Source organism: Carlito syrichta, unplaced genomic scaffold (genome assembly GCF_000164805.1).
Source record: "Carlito syrichta isolate Samal-C Ts95f unplaced genomic scaffold, Tarsius_syrichta-2.0.1 Scaffold130442, whole genome shotgun sequence".
Lineage (NCBI taxonomy): Eukaryota > Metazoa > Chordata > Mammalia > Primates > Tarsiidae > Carlito > Carlito syrichta.
The window spans coordinates 1-17066 of NW_007074538.1; the positions used below are offsets into that span (position 1 = coordinate 1).

The 17066-nt window shown below is 62.4% G+C and overlaps 2 protein-coding genes across 2 annotated transcripts in view; one reads left to right on the forward strand and one right to left on the reverse strand.

The window, feature by feature from the left end:
* The first annotated feature begins 1302 nt into the window (after nucleotides 1-1302).
* On the forward strand, nucleotides 1303-9402 carry UBXN6 (UBX domain protein 6). Its single transcript, XM_008049022.1, has 11 exons — nucleotides 1303-1315; nucleotides 1625-1788; nucleotides 2618-2682; nucleotides 4041-4169; nucleotides 6218-6315; nucleotides 6868-6943; nucleotides 7556-7640; nucleotides 7743-7962; nucleotides 8052-8182; nucleotides 8259-8407; nucleotides 8837-9402. The coding sequence occupies exons 2-11, from the start codon at nucleotides 1701-1703 to the stop codon at nucleotides 8960-8962; spliced, it is 1167 nt and encodes a 388-aa protein (XP_008047213.1). The 5' UTR covers nucleotides 1303-1315; nucleotides 1625-1700; the 3' UTR covers nucleotides 8963-9402.
* Nucleotides 9403-11069: 1667 nt separating this feature from the next.
* CHAF1A (chromatin assembly factor 1 subunit A) overlaps nucleotides 11070-17066 on the reverse strand; it is a 28887-nt gene continuing 22890 nt past the window's right edge. Inside the window, exons 14-15 of the mRNA XM_021708019.1 lie at nucleotides 12122-12242; nucleotides 11070-11548 (exon numbers count right to left, since the gene is read on the reverse strand). Coding sequence (XP_021563694.1) covers nucleotides 11448-11548; nucleotides 12122-12242 — 222 coding nt within the window. The 3' untranslated portion in view covers nucleotides 11070-11447. The remainder of the gene's footprint in view (nucleotides 11549-12121; nucleotides 12243-17066) is intronic.

Genomic DNA, 17066 nt, shown 5'->3' on the forward strand with positions numbered 1-17066 from the left:
GAGCCTGAGGGAGGGAGGGGAGGGCCGTTGGGAGGGGTGGGGGGGAAGCTGGGAATCCCTGCCTTGATGTCCACCACTGGGGATGGTGGATGGTGGCTGGGTCAGACCAGAGCGTGCGGGGGTGGGACTTGGGAGAGGAAGGCAAGGGCACAGAGGTCCCTTCTGGAGGGAGTCATAGGGTGGACAGGGTGGGCGCCAAGCCTGAGTCAGGCATCCGGGCCCTTCTGTACCTGGCGACTCCGGTGGGGCCAGTAGACAAATGATCCAGTAGATGTGAGGGACCAGGTGGTGCCGGCCTAGAACAACCAGCAGGGTCAGGGTAGCGATGGCGGAGGGCAGCCTGCAGGGCCCAGGAAGGCTCTCCCAGATGGCGCTGGGTCTGAAGTGGTCACTCCCTCTGCCCTGCCCCTGTCCCCCGTGTGGGGTCAGCCCTCCTCCTGCCCCCTCACCCTAGCCCTCACCCTTCCTGGATCCGCTTTCCTCCCCCCACCCCCCACAGAACATTCTGGGTGGGAGACACATGCGCGTGGGCTCTGTGGGGACAGCCAGGGTGCGGAGGAGCAGGAAGCCCCCTCCCAGTCAGTTGGGAAGGGGAAGGGTGCCCAGCCCAGAGAGGCGCCAGGACTTGGCTTGGTGGGCTGGGAGGCCATGGAAGATCCAGATGTCAGCGGAGGCTAGGCCACGGCTGTGCCAGTCTCCCCACTCCTTCCCCCTGCTGAGAGGGCAGGGCTGGGCAGCAGGCAGGTCCAGAGGCCTCGGGCCCAGAGGGGAGGGCTGCACGGGGATCTGAGCGGAGCTGGAGAAGTGAGGGGCCAAGCCAGAGCCTGGGCTTCTAGAAGGTTCTGTCGACCTGTGGCACTGGCACAGACGACGACGGGACTGCTGGGTTGGAGGGGCAGAGGGGAGGAGGAGGGAGATGTGAGTCAGGGCGGGAGGAGGGCCATCCCTGCAGGCGTGGATTCTGGAAGCTTCAGTCACGGGTAAATGCGCTTGTCCCAGGCATCCCCCAGGCCTGGCGTGGCATGGCGCAGCTTGGGAGAGGCACGTTCCCCTGTGGGCTGGCCCCGGAGTCCTGCCTTCAGGGCCGCAGGGCATGGGGCACACTGCCGGGACTTCCATGAGCTCTCGGGCCTGGGATATCCCTGGGAGTTGGGTGGGAGTGAACCCCCTAAGCGCTGAGCCAGGGCCAGCTCCAGCAGGATGCCTGGCACACAGTAGGCGCTCAATAAAGGCGGCCGTGAGGTTAGCGTGGAGACTTACGGGAGGCAGGAGGGGCCGTGACTCCCAGGTCTCATCAGCTCCTGAGGACATCAAGGTATCTCGTGTGGGGGTGCGGTCACCCCATTTCGCAGATGAGGACGCGGAGGCCCAGTGGGGTCAGGGCTCGCCCAGAGGGCAGAGCTCAGGGCAGAACCAAAATCCCCTGCCTCCAGGGCTCCTCCGCCTGCACCAGAGCCATCTGGCGGCCGTGGGTGGGTGGCCCCTGGCAAGAGGTGTCCTGGCCCACGTGAGCAGGGACGCGTCTGTGTGGCAGGGCAGGTGGCAGGAGCTGGGGAGAGACCAGAGCACCTCTGTGTGACTGGCCGCCTCCAGTGGCACTCCCCTCCCCTTGGTCTCTCCCCAGGGAGAAGGCACCCAGGGAGAAGCCCACCCAGCTGGCCCTCAGACAGCCCCGCCAGGGACCCACCGATGAGGCGCAGATGGCGGCCGCCGCCGCCCTGGCCCGGCTGGAGCAGAAGCAACCCCGGACCCGGGGCCCCACATCGCAGGATGCCATCCGGAACCAGGGTGAGTGGCAGCCTCCTCGGGACCCAGTGCTTGGCTTTGGGTGGGAACAGGCACGTGACCGGCAACAGACTCCATCTCTACAGAAAATCAAAAAATGGGCCGGGCTCAGTGGCTCAGCCTGTCATCCCAGCACTTTGGGAGGCCGAGGCAAGTGGATGCCTGAGCCCGCGGGTTCGAGACCAGCCCAGGTAACTCGGCGAGACCTCGTCTCTACAATAAATTAGAAATTAGCCAGACCTGGTAGCGCACACCTGTAGTTCCAGCTACTTGGAAGGCTGAGGTGGAAGGATCGCCGGAGCCCAGCAGGTGTAGGCTGCGGTGGCCGTGAGCATGCCACTGCACTCCAGCCTGGGTGACAGAGTGAGACTCCAACTCAAAAAATAAAAAAGAAAACGCACCCAGCATGGTAGCACCTGTAGTCCCGGCTACATGGGAGGCTGAGGCGGGAGGCTGGCTTGAGCTCAGGAGGTCGAGGCTCTGATGAGCTGTGATTGCTCTTTACACTCCAGCCTGGGTAATGCAGTGAGACCCCACCTCAAAGAAAGAAAGAAGTCACCAGGGCAGTGCATTCATTCAGGGGCAGACAGGGTGAAGGACAACAGTGGCTGGGGTGGCCTGGGGGGACGTGGCCCCAGGGGGACGGCTGTCAGGGAAACTTCCTGGGGAAGGGGCTAGGCTGGAGGAGGAAGCCGGGCCAACAACTGTGGGGCGACAGCCCATCCTGGACCAACCTGGACAGCCCATCCTGGACCATCCAGGAGGCGGGGTCTCAGGTGGGCGGAGGCCCGTGCAGCGCCCACCTCTGCCCCCTCTTTTTTTCGCCCTCCAGTGAGGAAGGAGCTTCGAGCAGAGGCCACTGGCAGCGGGAGCCCGGATGCCCCAGGGACCAACTCGGTAAAACACCTGCTGGTGGCAGCGCCACACCCGAGGGACGGCCTGGGGGGTGGTTTGGACCCTGAGAAGGGCCCACCAGGAGAGGTGGGTGACTCAGAGGAGATGTCACCTCTGTCCCTGGGACTCAGCCAGAAACCCATGTTGAATGCTGGAGGTGGGTGTGGTTGTTCCAGTGTCGTGTGAGACTGTCAGGGCTCTCCCCTGTGACTCCCGGCAAGGGCACTGAGAGATCATTGAGGTCGGGAGTTTGAGACCAGTCAGGGCAAACACAGTGAGACCCCATCTCTATAAAGAAATTTGAAAACGAGCTGGGGTGGTGATATGCACCGGTAATCCCAGCTACTTGGGAGGCCGAGGCCCAGGAAGTCGAGGCCGCAGTGAGCTGTGATTATGCCACCACACTCCAGCCTGGGCAACGATCAAGACTTTGTCAATAAACAAACACAGAGGTGAAGCCGTCCTTACTCCTGCACCTCAAAACCAGCAAGGGAAGGACTAGGACTACAGTCTATGGGACTCAAAATCCCGTATCTCAGCACTGCCTTCTTCTGCCTTCCGTGGAGGTCTAGGGCTCGAGAGCTCTGCCATCAGATATTCTGGCCAGGTGTGGTGGCTCACGCCTGTAATTCCAACACTTTGGGAGGTGAAGGCAAGAGGACTGCCTGAGCCCGGGGGTTTGAGACCAGCCTGGGAACTTGGTGAGGCCTCGTCCTTACAGTAAACCAAAACATCAGCCAGGCATGATGGTGTGTGCCCGTAGTCCCAGACACTCAGGAGGCTGAGGCAGAAGGATCGCCTGAACCCAGCAGACTGAGACTGTGGTGGCAGTGATGTTGCCACTGCACCCCAGCCTGGGTGACAGCGAGACTCTGACTCAAAAAAAAAAAAGCCAAGCGTGATAGCTCACACCTTAATCCAAGCATTTTGGGAGGCGGAGGCAAGGGGACTGCCTGAGCCCATGGGTTTGAGACCAGCCTGGGCAACATGGTAGCAACCTTGTCGCTACAAGTAAATCCAGAAATTAGCTGGGCGTGGTAGGGCACGCCTGTAGTTCCAGCCACTTGGAAGGCTGAGGCTGAAGGACCACCCAAGCCCAGCAGGTTGAGGCTGCGGTGCCCGTGAGCGTGCCACTGCCCTCCAGCCTGGGCAACAGAGCAAACCTTGAGCCCCCAGAATTCCAAGTGGGCCCCTCAGGGACCAGGTCCAGAGGGTGGTGTCACTTGGCCAGGGTGTCTCTTGTGGCAAACGAGTGGGAGGGCCAGCGGTGTCAGCTCTGAGCCATGCTGTCGGGCCCGCGGCACCCAGGCGGCTTGGCAGTGGCCTCTCCGCAGCTCAGCCCCACCACTTTGCCGTCCTAGGTGCCTGAGCCCAGGGAGGAAGGCTCGATCCAGCTGGCAGTGCCTGCTGTGCTCTTCATCTGCCCGCTCACCGGCGCCACCCTCAGGAAGGACCAGCGCGAGGCCCACATCAGAGAGGCCATTCTGGAGGTGCGTGGCGGCTGTGCCCTTGCGCCCAGCCCGGAGCCTTCGGTCCTGAGCCACCTCCAGGAAGCCCTCCAGACCCTGCAACCCGCCCTGATGGCATTTGCGTTTCTCTTGGCTTTCGTTTTGGTTCTGATCTCTCTAATGAATTTGAATTCTCCAGAACTCAAACGGCACCGAGGAGGCTGGGCGCAGTGGCTCATGCCTGTTATCCCAGCATCTTGGGAGGCTGACGAGGGAGGATTACTTGAGCCCAGGGGTCTGAGACGAGCCTGGGCAACATAGTGAAAACTCGTCGCTACAGAAAAACAGTTTAAAAACGGGGTGTGGTGGTGTGTGCCTGTAGTTCAGCTACTCAGGAGGCTGAGGCAGAAGGATCGCCTGAGCCCAGGTCGAGGCTAAGGTGGCCGTGATCGTGCCTCTGCACTCTAGCCTGTGTGACAGAGTGAGAGCCCAAGGAGTAGTAGGGGAGAAGTTCTCCTGTGGTCTTGGCTGGTGGCTTCTGGGCTTTGGGTCACTCTGAGAAGGGCCTTCCCCCGTCATGCTACAGCCTTCTGTGGCTTTGCTTTTCTGCTCTGCTTGTTTGTGTTTTACTGTTTACCTTAGCGCTGACCCTGCTGGCGGGCCTCCCGCAGGGAGTGGACGGCCTGCAGCCAGTGTTCCTTTGTTTCTGGAAGCGGCTCCGTGGTCTTCCTGAAGCCCCGTCTCGTGCCCATGCCTGGGAATCCTGCCTCTCCCGCAGAGCCAGCTCCCGCGTGGGCTTGGGTCCTGTCCTGCGCACCCTGTCCCACCGCCCTGTGCCTGGTCCTGACTTAAACGTGGTGGCAGGTTGCCTCCGACACCCAAGGCAGCGCGTGGAGCTGCTGCCTGTCCGTGGGGTGGGTGTGCTGTCCCGCAGGCTCTGTCCACAAGGCTGACGTCCTGGGGTCACCTGGCCCGTTCTGCTCGGCCACCCACCCTGGCTGACTGGCCCTCGTGCCGCTGGCAAGCGGGATGGAGGCCCACGCCTGCCTTCTGGGCTACCTGGCAGGTGGCTGCGTGCTGACGCCTTCCCCGCGTGGCCTGGGCTGCGGAGGGGTGAGGGGCGTGACCGGGCGAGGGGGTGCGAGCAGATCTGCCCTGCTCTCCTCCCTCTGGGACCCGTCCTCAGCCTCTCCCTGGGGGAGCCCGGGGCAGGGTGGGGGCCAGGGTGTCCGTGTTCTGTGCCAGAGCTTGTGTGTGTCCTCTCTGCCACTGGCATCCTTGGGACCCTGAGTGGGGCACCTGTCGTCTCTCATCTGAAGCCCGGGAGTCGTTGCAGACGTCTCTCCTAGTGCTGTGAGAGTGGAAGGACGGGTGTCCCCTGTGTCCGCGGCCTCCACGCGTCTCAGTGCCAGGGCTGAGTTCTAAAGCCAGAGGTGGGGCGAGGATCCGTCTCATCAAACCGACCCCATAAGTGGGGTGAATCGGGGCTGTGGAAGGCGGAAGGGCCGGCTGGGCATGGTGGCTCACGCCTGTCATCCCAACACTTGGGGAGGTCACGACAGGAGGATCGCTTGAGGCCAGGAGTTGGAGACAGCTTGGGCAACATAGCGAGATCCTGTCTCTGAGGGGAAAAGGTGGCGCCAGGGCCAGCTTCTTTCCAGTCCTGGCTGCAGCGCCCTTGGCTGACAGCAGCGTGCCCCTCCCCTTCGTGTCACTTAATGCTGCGCCCCGTGTGAAAGTTCCCACCCAGCCAGGCTCGGCGGCTCAGCCTGTCATCCCAGCACTTAGGGATGCGAAGGGATTGCCTGAGCCCACAGGTTTGAGACCAGCCCGGGCAACTTGGCAAGGCAATAAATTTTTTAAAAAATCAGCTGGGCGTGGTAGTGCATGCCTGTAGTTCTGGCTACTCGGAAGGATCACCCGAGCCCAGCAGGTCAACACGGGGGTGGCCATGAGTGTGCCACCGCACTCCAGCCTGGGCGATGAAGTGAGGCTCCAAACAAAAAAAAAAAAAAACAGAAAGGCCGCACCCCTTCCTCCTCCCATCACCTGGGCGCACGCAAGTGGCTTTCCATGGCTTCCCCTGCCAGCACTTCTCCACTGACCCGGTGGCTGCATCTATCATGAAGATCCACACGTTCAACAAGGACCGGGACAGGGTGAAGCTGGGCGTGGACACCATCGCCAAGTGAGTGGGCGGCCCCGGGCCCGCGACAGCCTCTTCCCCGCCTGGCGCCTCGGCTCTGCTGGCCGCCAGCCCCTGCCAGCGTGGCCACCCTTCCAGCTTCCGTTGAGACCTGCTGGATGGGCCCTTTCAGCCCAGGGCACAGGGCTCTTGGGGAAGGGCTGGGCCTCCGCCAGCCTCGGTTTGCCTGTCTGTGCAACAAAGAGGTTTACAGAATTGGGGGCACCCGAACAGCTGCCCAGCCCTTCCACTGGCATGGGATCCCCTCGCCGCTGGGGCCTCTGTTCTCAGGCCCTGTCCGCTCCCCCAGTGGTTCATGGGCGGGCAGGGCACGGTGGCGGCCCCTCTGGTGGGCAGTGGTTGGGCCTGGGGGCTGCTGCTCAAGGAGTGGGCCCCAGGGGGTGACGTCATGCCCGGAGGCAGCCACACGGCCACGGGGCGGTCCCTTCCTCTGACGAGAGGCCATGTGGCTCTGAGCTGCTCCCCTGGGGCTGGCAGTTCCGAGGGGCCGGGCAGCCTGCCTGGCTGTGCCCGTTCACCCTGCTCCTGCTCCAGGTACCTGGACAACATCCACCTGCACCCCGAGGAGGAGAAGTACCGGAAAATCAAGCTGCAGAACAAGGTGTTCCAGGTGAGCACAGCCTGGGTGACTCGGCCACCACGGCCAGGGAGGCACCGTCACCGGGGCCCAGGTGGGTGGCGGGCTGCTGGGCTCGGACGGCTGGGGTGGCCCGTGCTGGACCTCAGGGGCTCCCTGGAAGCGCCGGCGTGTGCGTTGAGCCGCGGGCAGTGGTTTTGTCGGCAGAAGGTGGCAGGGCCGGGCCGAGTCCTTATGCGCCGGTCCTCCCAAATCCGTATCTGCTCCTCCCCGCCAGCATGTTCTAACTTGTCTTTAGTTGGGACTTGGGACCCTGTCAGCCCTGGGGGAATTCTCATGCAGGCAGGTGGCAGGGTCTGGCTGCCCTGGCCCGTGCTAGTCACGCCTTTGTCCCGTGCCAGTACCCACAGTCCTCTCCCATCCCCACCCCAGCAGTCCTTTGGCTTGTCAGCTTTGCTCCTGGCGCCTGGCGGTTGACCTCTGGGGGACCCTCTGAGAAGCGAGTGTGTGCTCACCTCGGAGGCGGCCTCTGGGGGCGAGTCCCTGTCCGGGGGTCAGCGGCTCTCCCCAGAGTGAGAGTGGGGCTGGTGACTGGGTGGGGCGTGGCGGGACCTCGGAGCGGCCTGTGACCGCCTCTGCCCCCAGGAGCGCATCAACTGCCTGGAGGGGACCCACGAGTTTTTCGAGGCCGTTGGGTTCCAGAAGGTGACACTTTCAGTTCCTGACCAGGGTGAGAGGTGGGGACAGCCAGGCGGGGGGCACAAGGGACCCTGGAGGGGGACCGGCCCGGGGTGTCCTGCCGCGGCGGCTGACAGGGCCCTGCTGTGCCCAGAGGGCCCCGAGGAGTTCTACGTGCTGAGCGAGGCTGCCCAGGCCCGGCCGCAGCGCCTGGAGCAGCACAAGACCCAGCTGCTGGCGGCCGAGCCCGTGCGCGCCACCCTGGACCGGCAGCGTCGCGTCTTCCGGCCCTCGCCCCTGGCCTCGCAGTTCGACCTGCCCGGGGACTTCTTCAACCTCACGGCGGAGGAGCTCAGGCGGGAACAGAGGCTCCGGTGGGTGGAGGCTTGTGGGCAGGGAGACCCTGCGGGGCAGGGAGACCCTGTGGGGCACGGCCCAGCCCGCTGACCGTGGCCGCCCGCAGGTCCGACGCTGTGGCGCGGCTGAGCATGCTGCGGACCCAGGCCATGCGCGACAAGGAGGGCCAGCGCGAGCTGCGCAAGTATACCTACACGCTGCTGCGCGTGCGCCTGCCCGACGGCTGCCTCCTGCAGGGTGAGCCCGGGGCGCTGGGGGCCAGGAGGGTGGCAGGCGACCCGGGCCAGCCCTACCGACTGTGCCCCTCCCGCAGGGACCTTCTACGCCCGGGAGCGGCTGGCGGCGGTGTACGCATTTGTCCGCGAAGCCCTGCACAGCGACTGGCTGCCCTGCGAGCTGCTGGCCTCGGGCGGGCAGAAGCTGTTGGAGGACGAGAGCCTGGCCCTGAACGAGTGCGGCCTGGTGAGTCCAGCAGCCCTGCTCCCGGGCGCTCCGGGTGCCCCTCGCGTCAGCAGGACCCCGAGGGAGGTGCTTCTCGTAGGGCGTGCTGGGGCGCAGGGGTCCTGGGCCGGGCCCCAGCTCCGAATCCCACCTCTCCGCTTGCTGGCAGCGTGGTGCTGAGCAGTCCATGGCGTTCCTGTGCCTCAGTTTCCCACCTGTGAAATGGGAGAGGGGATGAATGCCAGCTGGCGTGTCCTGTCCTCAGAGGCCTCCGGGGAGCAGAGCCAGTGTGGGATGGGACACGCAGGGGCTGATGGGGAGGACACAGGACGGCAGGGACTGGGGTGGGGAGCCAGACTCCGGCCAAGTGGGGCACCCGCTCACCCAGCCGGGGCACCTGGCACGGGGCGGCTGACTGCTGGAGACAGGTGCCACCCGACTCCCCCGCAGGTGCCCTCCGCGCTCCTGACCTTCTCGTGGGACGCGGCTGTTCTGGAGGACATGAAGGCTGCAGGGGCTGAGCCCACCTCCATCCTGAAGCCCGAGCTCCTGTTGGCCATCGAGAAGCTCTCGTGAAGTAAAAGCCGAGATGGCCTCTGCCCTGGGGTCTGTCTCCTGTGTCCTCGTCCCGTCCCCCCATAGCCTCCAGGCCCTCTCCAGAAACACTAGCTGTGCCCCATGGGCACGGGAGGGGCGTGGCTGGCTGTGGAGCCATGGAAGAGGCCAGGCCCACAGGGGTGAGCGCCGGGCCCATCTTGAGGGCTTGGGGGCAGCGCCGAGTCCACGCCCTCTACTAGCTGCTATTAACCGGGTCACGGAACCCCCTTCCCTGGGCAGGTATGGGCATCTCTCTCAGTAGGCGAGGGTCTGCAGCACCTGGCTCCCGCATGCCGTGGGCAGTGGGCACGTGTGGTGCTGGAAGCTGGTGACGGTGGCAGGGGGAGACGCTGGCTTGTCAGCACCCAGCTCTGTAATTACTAAGTTATGAGTCCAAATAAATAGGATGTTTGGATGTAGTTTCTGGGTGCCTCTTCGAAGCCATGGGCACAGGGCAGGGTCCGCAGCTGCTGCGCTGAGCGGCACGCGGGGCCCGGGTGTGGCCTCCGTGGCGGCAGGCCAGGCGGTTGCCTGCTCTTGGCGTCTGTCCGCTGGCACCCACACCACCCTTGATGGGGAGGAATCCCGCCACTGGGCAGCGCCGTGCCATGCCCTCGGGGTCAGGCACTGCAGGCCTCCCCAGCTGTCTGGCCCCAGCGTGGCCGGCAGGACGGTTTCCCAGATGGCCACGTCCTTCCTAGACTGTCATTGTGACTTCACATTGCAGAAGGGCCACTGCACACGGGACTGCACGAAGGAGCCTGAGACGGGAGATGTCTGGGGTGGCCCCGGGGCTCTCAGAGACGGGAAGAGGCTGTGCTGGCTCTGAGGGTGAGGAGCCGAGCTGAGGGCTGCATGCGCTGGGAGCGGGACGCCCAGGGAGACCAAGGCCTGGGGCCTGGGAGGCAGGCGCCTCGGCCCGCAGCTGACTGAGCGCTGGGACGGAGTGAAGGAGGTCCCCGGGCCGGGCTCTTGCAGCCACCTCAGGCGGCCCCTTCTTGCCCCGGCCGGCCTGGTGCTGCTGGGGTCCCCCCCCAGGCTGTCCCGGCGGGGGCCTGTGGCCACTGGTCCTCTGGCCACCGCCAGCTGGGTGAGGCACGGACTTGCAGCTTCAAGGCCCCAGCTGTGCGGTTCAGAGTAGTCTCAGTTGGGTGTGGTGGCTCACGCCTATAATACCAGCATTCTGAGAGGCTGAGGAGGGAGGACTGCTTGAGCCCAGGAGTTTGAGGCCAGCCTCAGCCACACAGCGAGATCCCTTCTCTCAAAAAAAAAAAAGTATTGTCTCTTACGGAGAATTCAGCCAGGAGTTCCCAACATACCTTCCTGTGTCACCACACAGGCCACTGGCAGTTTTCTTGTTTTCCCATCACTCCTAACCCATGAACTGGCCCTTGTGTTCACTGCCCTGTCCCAGGAACCCAGTGCAGACCGTGCTGAAACAGACATCCCCTGCCTGTCTCCAGGATTTGACTCTGCGTTGTTTTGCCAGTTAGGCTAACCTAGGGGCCAGCTCATGTGGGCCTGTTTCAGACAAGCCACATCCGGCTGGCCAGTGGGGGCATGGGCCATCCCTGGGCTGGGGGAGGTGGCCAAGGCTCCACGCCCTGCAACTGGGGTGTCTGCACAGGGCTGGGGAGGAGAGGGCCCTGCGGGAACCAGGCGTTGCAGGAGGCGTGTCCACCAGACGGCAGGTGGCGCCACCCTGCTCACAGCCCACTCGCCTCCTGGGGGCAGAGCGGATAAAGCCAGCTCGGCTGCAGGTGGCAAGGACGTCACCTGCTCTTCAGAACCAGCACTCCGAGACGCCCCCGGCCCAGGCCCAGGCCACGGGTCTTGTGAACCTCAGATGCGAAGCCCGCCTCAACCCTCCTCACCACCTGGGCAGGAGGACCGAGCAGTGACACAGGCCGAGAGCGCCTCACCTTGAGCTCGGCCCACCAGGAGGATGAGGACTAACAGCAGACGGGTGGGCCAGTGTGCCTACAGGCAGAGCCTCCGAGCCGGCGCCACACGGGGTGGGGGGCGGGCCGAGGTGCACACACACACTCCAAGAAGTGCTGTTTGTTCAAAGATGACACACAGCCCAGCTCACTAGAGAACGAGTTTATACACTTCCACGTGAGGCCCAGTGCCCGGTCACACGCAGTGGCAGCCCTGGCTTCAACTCATTTACAAGCATTCAGTCCTGTGCCCGGTCCTGTGCCCCTGGGGCGCGAGCAGGCGCCTGTCTAGCCATCACGTCCAATAATGCTTTATTCAAGGGCAGACGAATATGCAGCTTTCTCGAGACATCTTTACAGACACCAAAACCAAGCATCCCATCTAAAACTCTCCAAACCTCCGGGAGGTCTGCAAGGCAGGACAAAGTGCTCTTGACGCAGGCGTCGTCGGGACGGTCCCATCTCCAGACCGTGCCAGAGGACGCCCGACCCATCCACGTCATCCGCGGCAGCCCGCGTGATGCTCAGGAGGTGCGTGGCGGACTTGCCGGTGGGGGGCTCTCGCTGGTGTCCACTCCCACTGCTGCCCCGGCTCCGGAAGCGGGACCGCACGGGGCCTGGGCGTCTGAAGGGTGAGACGGGGAGGGGCTCGATGGCTGTGGCTGCCGGCGACCTGGCAAGGAGCCCCCAGGCCAGGACCCCACTGGGCTGTGGGAGGAGGGGAGGCACCCAGACGCGGCGGGGGCCAGGGTCACCGCCCCATCACCAGGTCCAAGCCTGCCCTCAGCACAAGGCCTTCCTGGCTCCCGCCTCCCTGGGAACGGATGCTGCCACCCTGGCCCGAGCTCACTCCCGCTCCGCCACCCTGTCCAGGGCCTCAGCACGTCCCTCTGCAAGGAGCATGCGAGAAAGCCCCCGCCCCGCCCTCGCCTCCTCAGGGTGGCCTTCCCTGACCTGCCCTCTAAAGTCACGGCCCTCCAAGACTCCCGTCACGTGCCCTCACGGCACTGTGGACCAGAACCGTGCCAGCGCCTCCTCTCCATAGGCAGAGCTGTGCGCCAGTCCACTGCCTGCCAGCCCTCAGGGTGCTCTTGCTGGCGTGAGCCACGGGTAGCTAAGAGCCTAGTCCAGTGTCCATGTCACCCTGAGTGCCTTCTGCGGGCACCGCCCTTCCCTGCCCACCTGGAGCCCTTCTCACCCCCAGCATCTGGGATGTCCATGATGATGCAGTCGCCGTCCTCCTCTTCCTCCTCCTCCGTGTCCGCCTGGAAGCCGTCCATGTCCTCAGGGCTGACCTGGGCAGACAGGACGCAGGGCCATCAGCAAAGCAGGCTGGCCACGTTGGTGCTGCAGTTGGGTGGGGGGACCAGCCGAGTGCAACCCCACCCTGCCGCCACACAGAGGCACTCTAAGCATCCTGCAATCTGGCAACCGTCTCAACTTGAGAAGCCTGAGAGCCTACAAGGAAGAGCCTGGGGGTTCTCTAAGAGCTCAAGTCCAGTCCTCCAAGAGCTGCCGCCACGGAGATCTGCTCGAACAGTCCACGCCATGTGATGACGACAGTCCACGCACGCTGCAGTCCCAGGAAACTAGAACACTGTTGTAGCTGTGCCTTTTCTGCGTTTGGGGACAAATACTTAGCATCATGTTACAGCTGCCGACAGTACCCAGCAGTCACTGCCATGCGGGTGTGTGGCCGAGGAGCAGCGGATCACACCGCCCAGCCAGGGGTGCAGGCCAGACTAGCCACGCAATCACGGAGTCACCTAAAGATGCATTTCACAGAACAGGCCCCTGTTAGTAATTCACACCTGATCGTCATTTGTGAATTACTCTGGAATCAAAAAGGAATTCTAGATTTCTGCCTACATTAGAATGAGGAGTGAATAAAGTACACATATTTTCTTTGAGCTTACTATTCTTTTTTTTTGCGTTGGAGTCTCACTCCTATAGCCCAGGCTGGAGTGCAGTGGCACGCTTATGGCCACTGCAACCGCGACCTGCTGGGCTCTGGCGATCCTTCTGCCTCAGCCTTCCAAGTAGCTGGAGCCAATTTTTTGATTTATTGGAGACACGGTCTCGCCAAGTTGCCCAGGCTGGTCTCAAACCCCTGGACTCAGGCAATCCTTGCACCTCAGCCTCCCAAAGTGCTGGGATTACAGACTTGAGCCACCACACCTGGCTTGAACTTACTATTATTCTTTAAAAGGTGAAGTCTCGCTGAGCCACCACACCTGGCTTGAACTTACTATTATTCTTTAAAAGGTGAAGTCTCGTTCTGTCACCCAGGATGGAGTCTAGTGGGACAATCATAACTCACCACGGCCTTGACCTCCTGGGCTCAAGTGATCCTCCTGCCTCAGCCTCCCGAGTAGCTGGGACTACAGGCGTCGGCCACCACGCCCAGCTCAGCCTCCCAAAGCTCAGGCCCCAGGCAGGAGCCTCTGGGCTCAGCCAATCTAAGTAAGTGGCTGAGAACTCGCGAGTCCGTGTTTCCTCCCTGCCCACCATCCCACCAGTCTTCTCCTGACACAAGACTCGCTCCATTTGGCTGGTTTCCCAGCAAAAACACAATCAGAAGGCTGTGGATGGAGATGGGGCTGGGGGTGGCCTCCACTAGGGGCTGAGCCTCCCGTGAGGTCCTGGGCCGGCTCCCTCTGCTTTCACAGAGAGAACCAAAGGCAGGACGTGCGAAGCAGCAGGACAGATTCCAAACACGAGCCTCCGCCCGTCTCAGTCTCTAAATGAACTAAGAAAACCACTCCAGGAGGACGAGGCACGCTGATTTCAACAGGGAGGCGAGTTCTCAACTCCTGGAATTCTCCTGCTACACAAATCCCCATTTGCCTAGAAAAGCAACAGCAGAGCAACCAACGGCCAGGTTTGTGGGCTGGTCTCCTGGCCCGGCAGGTACAAGCAGAGCCTGCCAGGCAGGCTGGCTTTCCACTGCAGCCCCCTCAATCCTGGGAGAGGGACCCCCCTCCCGCCTCCCCTCCCTGGTGGCCAGGAGCCCAGCTCCACCCCACCCCAAGCATCAGGGGTTGCCCCCGTGAGGACGCCCAGGGCTATTTGTTAAGAAGGAAGAACCTGACGTCCCCTCTAGGCCCACCATTGAGGGCTACTCTGAGCCGGAGCGCCTGGCAACACGAAGCAGAAGCAGCAAGCCCTTTCTTCGTAGCCGTCCCAAGTCACTGGCCATCCCTCCACACAGGACATGCACGCATTGAGGCTCTAGGTTTTCTCTGGATCCCCGACTTTTCAGAGCCATCACTGCCCTTCACCCTCCAGGCACGAGACAGGCCTTAAACCATGATGCTGAGTCCGGCTGTGCCAAGAGCTCTCCGCAGCTGGCCCAACTGGTAAAGCAGGCCGGCCCCGCTGCTGAATGCAGAGACGAAAGAGCAAAGCGGAGCTGGGGAATGTTTGGCAGCTACGAGGAGTGGGGCCATGTAACTGACACCCGTGATCTTTCTGTGTCATCTTGATCACAGAGTATGTTGTGCCGGAAAGGATAAATACACCCTCCTTGTATTACAGAACAGTCAAGTAAAACAGAGAAACAGAGGCCTAAGGCGCTGAGGTGTCCCAGGCCATGCAGACACTCAGTGGTTCTCACCCGAAGTCAGAATGCCTTTGGAATGCCGATTCTGAGCTCCAGATGAAAAGACTTAAATGGCTGGGCTCGGTGGCTCAGCCTGTAATCCCGCGCCTTTGGGAGGCTGAGCTGAGTGGATTGCCTGAGCCTGCGGATTCGAGACCCGCCTGGAAAGGTGAGACCTAATTTCTACAATAAATAAAAAATTAGCCGGGCATGGTAGCACGCGCCTGTAATTGCGGCTACTCGGAAGGCTGAGGCGGAAGGATCGCCGGAGCCCAGCAGGTCGAGGTGGGCGATGGAGTGAAACTCCAACTCAAAAAAAAAAAAACAAAAAACAAAAAGCAGCCAGACCGATCAGAAGCATGGACGGCACCATTCAGAGTCTAGCAACAACCACCACATCCCACGGGTGCAGAGCCGTCCGCTAGTGGCTTTACCTAGAGCCAGGGAAAGGCCCCGTTGGGGCTGGCACTGGGCCTCCAGCCCCACCTGCTGTGCTGCCTGTGCCCCTCTCCGAACGAGCCCTGGGCAGTGGCGGGTCCTGTTCCCTGCGGAAACCTGTGCCTCAGTCCACGGCAGGGTCATGGGGCAGTGTTTGAGCCCGGAGCTGGGCATGGGCCCCCAGGCTCTTGAGGGGGCCTTCGTGAGTCCCTGTGGAAGGGATGCAGAGACCACCAGCAAGGACTCCACGGCCCACACACCTCACACACTGACCCCTGACCCTCCCAAGTCCAACTGGGAGTGTCTCCCCTTTCCCATGATTAGGGAAGATACCAAGCATCCCACCGCCTGGGAGATACACCAAGCACACGAGGCTCGGGTCGCTGTTTGCCACGCAGAGATACTAGCTCTGGACACGACAGGCAGCCCTGCAGGAAGGAGCCAAAGGGTGCCCAGGTCCACACTGTGCCAACCTAGGCCCCAGGCCCCAGGAAGGGGAGAGGTGGAGCTGCCGCACAAAGATGGGGGAAGGGATGCTGCTCAGGGCCTCGATGCTGTGAGGACAAGGACACCCCACGGGGACATGTGAGGGCACGGGGGCAAAGGCCTACAAACACTGTGACAGACATGGGCTCCTGCAGCCTCCAGCCCTGCGAGCTTGGTTCTTCCAGCCTGTTCCAGCCAAAGCTGCTGACCAGGCTCCTTCTGAGACTGGACAACACCGATGACAAGGGAGTTCTGCTGTCCGAAAAGGCCATGACCCAGGATGCTTCCCACCCCGTGGGTTCCCCTAGGCCAAGGGCAGCCGCGCACATGACAGGCCATGCAGGGACAGAAGCTTGGGGGTGACAGGACAGCTGTGGTATCACACTGGACCTTGGGGGATACCCCTCTGATGGCCCTGCTTGCTGTGGCAACTTAGGAAGGTTTAACATTTCAGAGACCACACCTGTCTGCTCGCCACGGGGAGGTGGCCAGACATTGTCCAGGGAGCACCTGTTCCCACCTTTATGATCCCTTTAATGTCACAGAAGTTGGATATGCTGTGTCTCTCCCTGTCTTCCTCCTGTCCCCGCCCAACTTCAGGCAGGCACCCTACTGAGCAGCCTCCCCCTCCTCCTTGGATGCCCTCATCACGTCCACTAAGTCTAGTCTCTAAAGACCTGTGATGGCTAGGCACTGGCCCAGAGGAAGGCCCGGCACTGAGGTGGCAAAATCGGCTTCTGGCAAGGGACATACTGGAAGAGAAGTGGAGTCATGTTCACAACCCTGTCTGTGGCCATGTGGTGGGCTCCAGGGGCCCTCTGAGCACAGGGGCTTCCTCCCAAGCCCAGGCAGGAACGGCCACACGTCCACAGCTCTAAGCACTTGCTCCACGGGCGCTTTCCGTCCGTGATCATGCAGCCGCGGGGCCTCGTGGGCGCCCATGGGCATCTACACCAGGTGAGGCTTCAGGCACCCTGTGTTTGTGAGGTCCACCAGGGTGCCTGGTGCAGAGCCAGCACTTAACAACTGCACTCGATGAAGGCAGAAACAAAGAACCAAAGAACAGAAATAAAACGCCACCGCCTGGAATATTATTCAGTGTGAGAAAGAAAAGAGCTATCTAGCCACAAGCCCCAAGGAGGAGGCACAATGCTTGCCGCCAAGCGTGGGGCCATGCACTACACACGACAGCTACGGGTGTTCCGGAAAGGTAGAACGCGGAGACAGGACACAGTCAGGGGCGGTGGGGGAGGGATAGGCATGCAGGGGACATGAGAGCAGAAAAGCTTCACCGTCCAAAACCGCAGAGGTGGAACATGCTATCTGCCACGCGTCCAGGCCTTAGGACATGCGGCCCCAGGAGCGAGCCCCACGCAGACTGCGGGTGATGAGGACGTGCCCTGCAGATTTAGCAGCTGAAACCCACGCATGGGGCGGCTGTCTGTGGCAACAGGGGTGTCTGGGAACACTCTGTACCACCCGCTCAATTTTGCTGTGTTCCTGAAACTGCTCTAGAAGCAAAGTTCATCTTTCAAAAGGTGACTGTAAGCCGGGCTCGGTGGCTCAGCCTGTAATCCCATGCCTTTGGGAGGCTGAGGTGAGTGGATTGCCTGAGCCC

Bases quoted from the DNA above. Each gene is read 5' to 3' on its own strand.
- UBXN6 (XM_008049022.1), top strand. From the start codon at position 1,701: ATGGCGGCCGCCGCCGCCCTGGCCCGGCTGGAGCAGAAGCAACCCCGG. The intron at 1,789-2,617 runs GTGAGTGGCAGC...TTCGCCCTCCAG, and splicing joins GGATGCCATCCGGAACCAGG to TGAGGAAGGAGCTTCGAGCA. The intron at 4,170-6,217 runs GTGCGTGGCGGC...TTCCCCTGCCAG, and splicing joins TCAGAGAGGCCATTCTGGAG to CACTTCTCCACTGACCCGGT.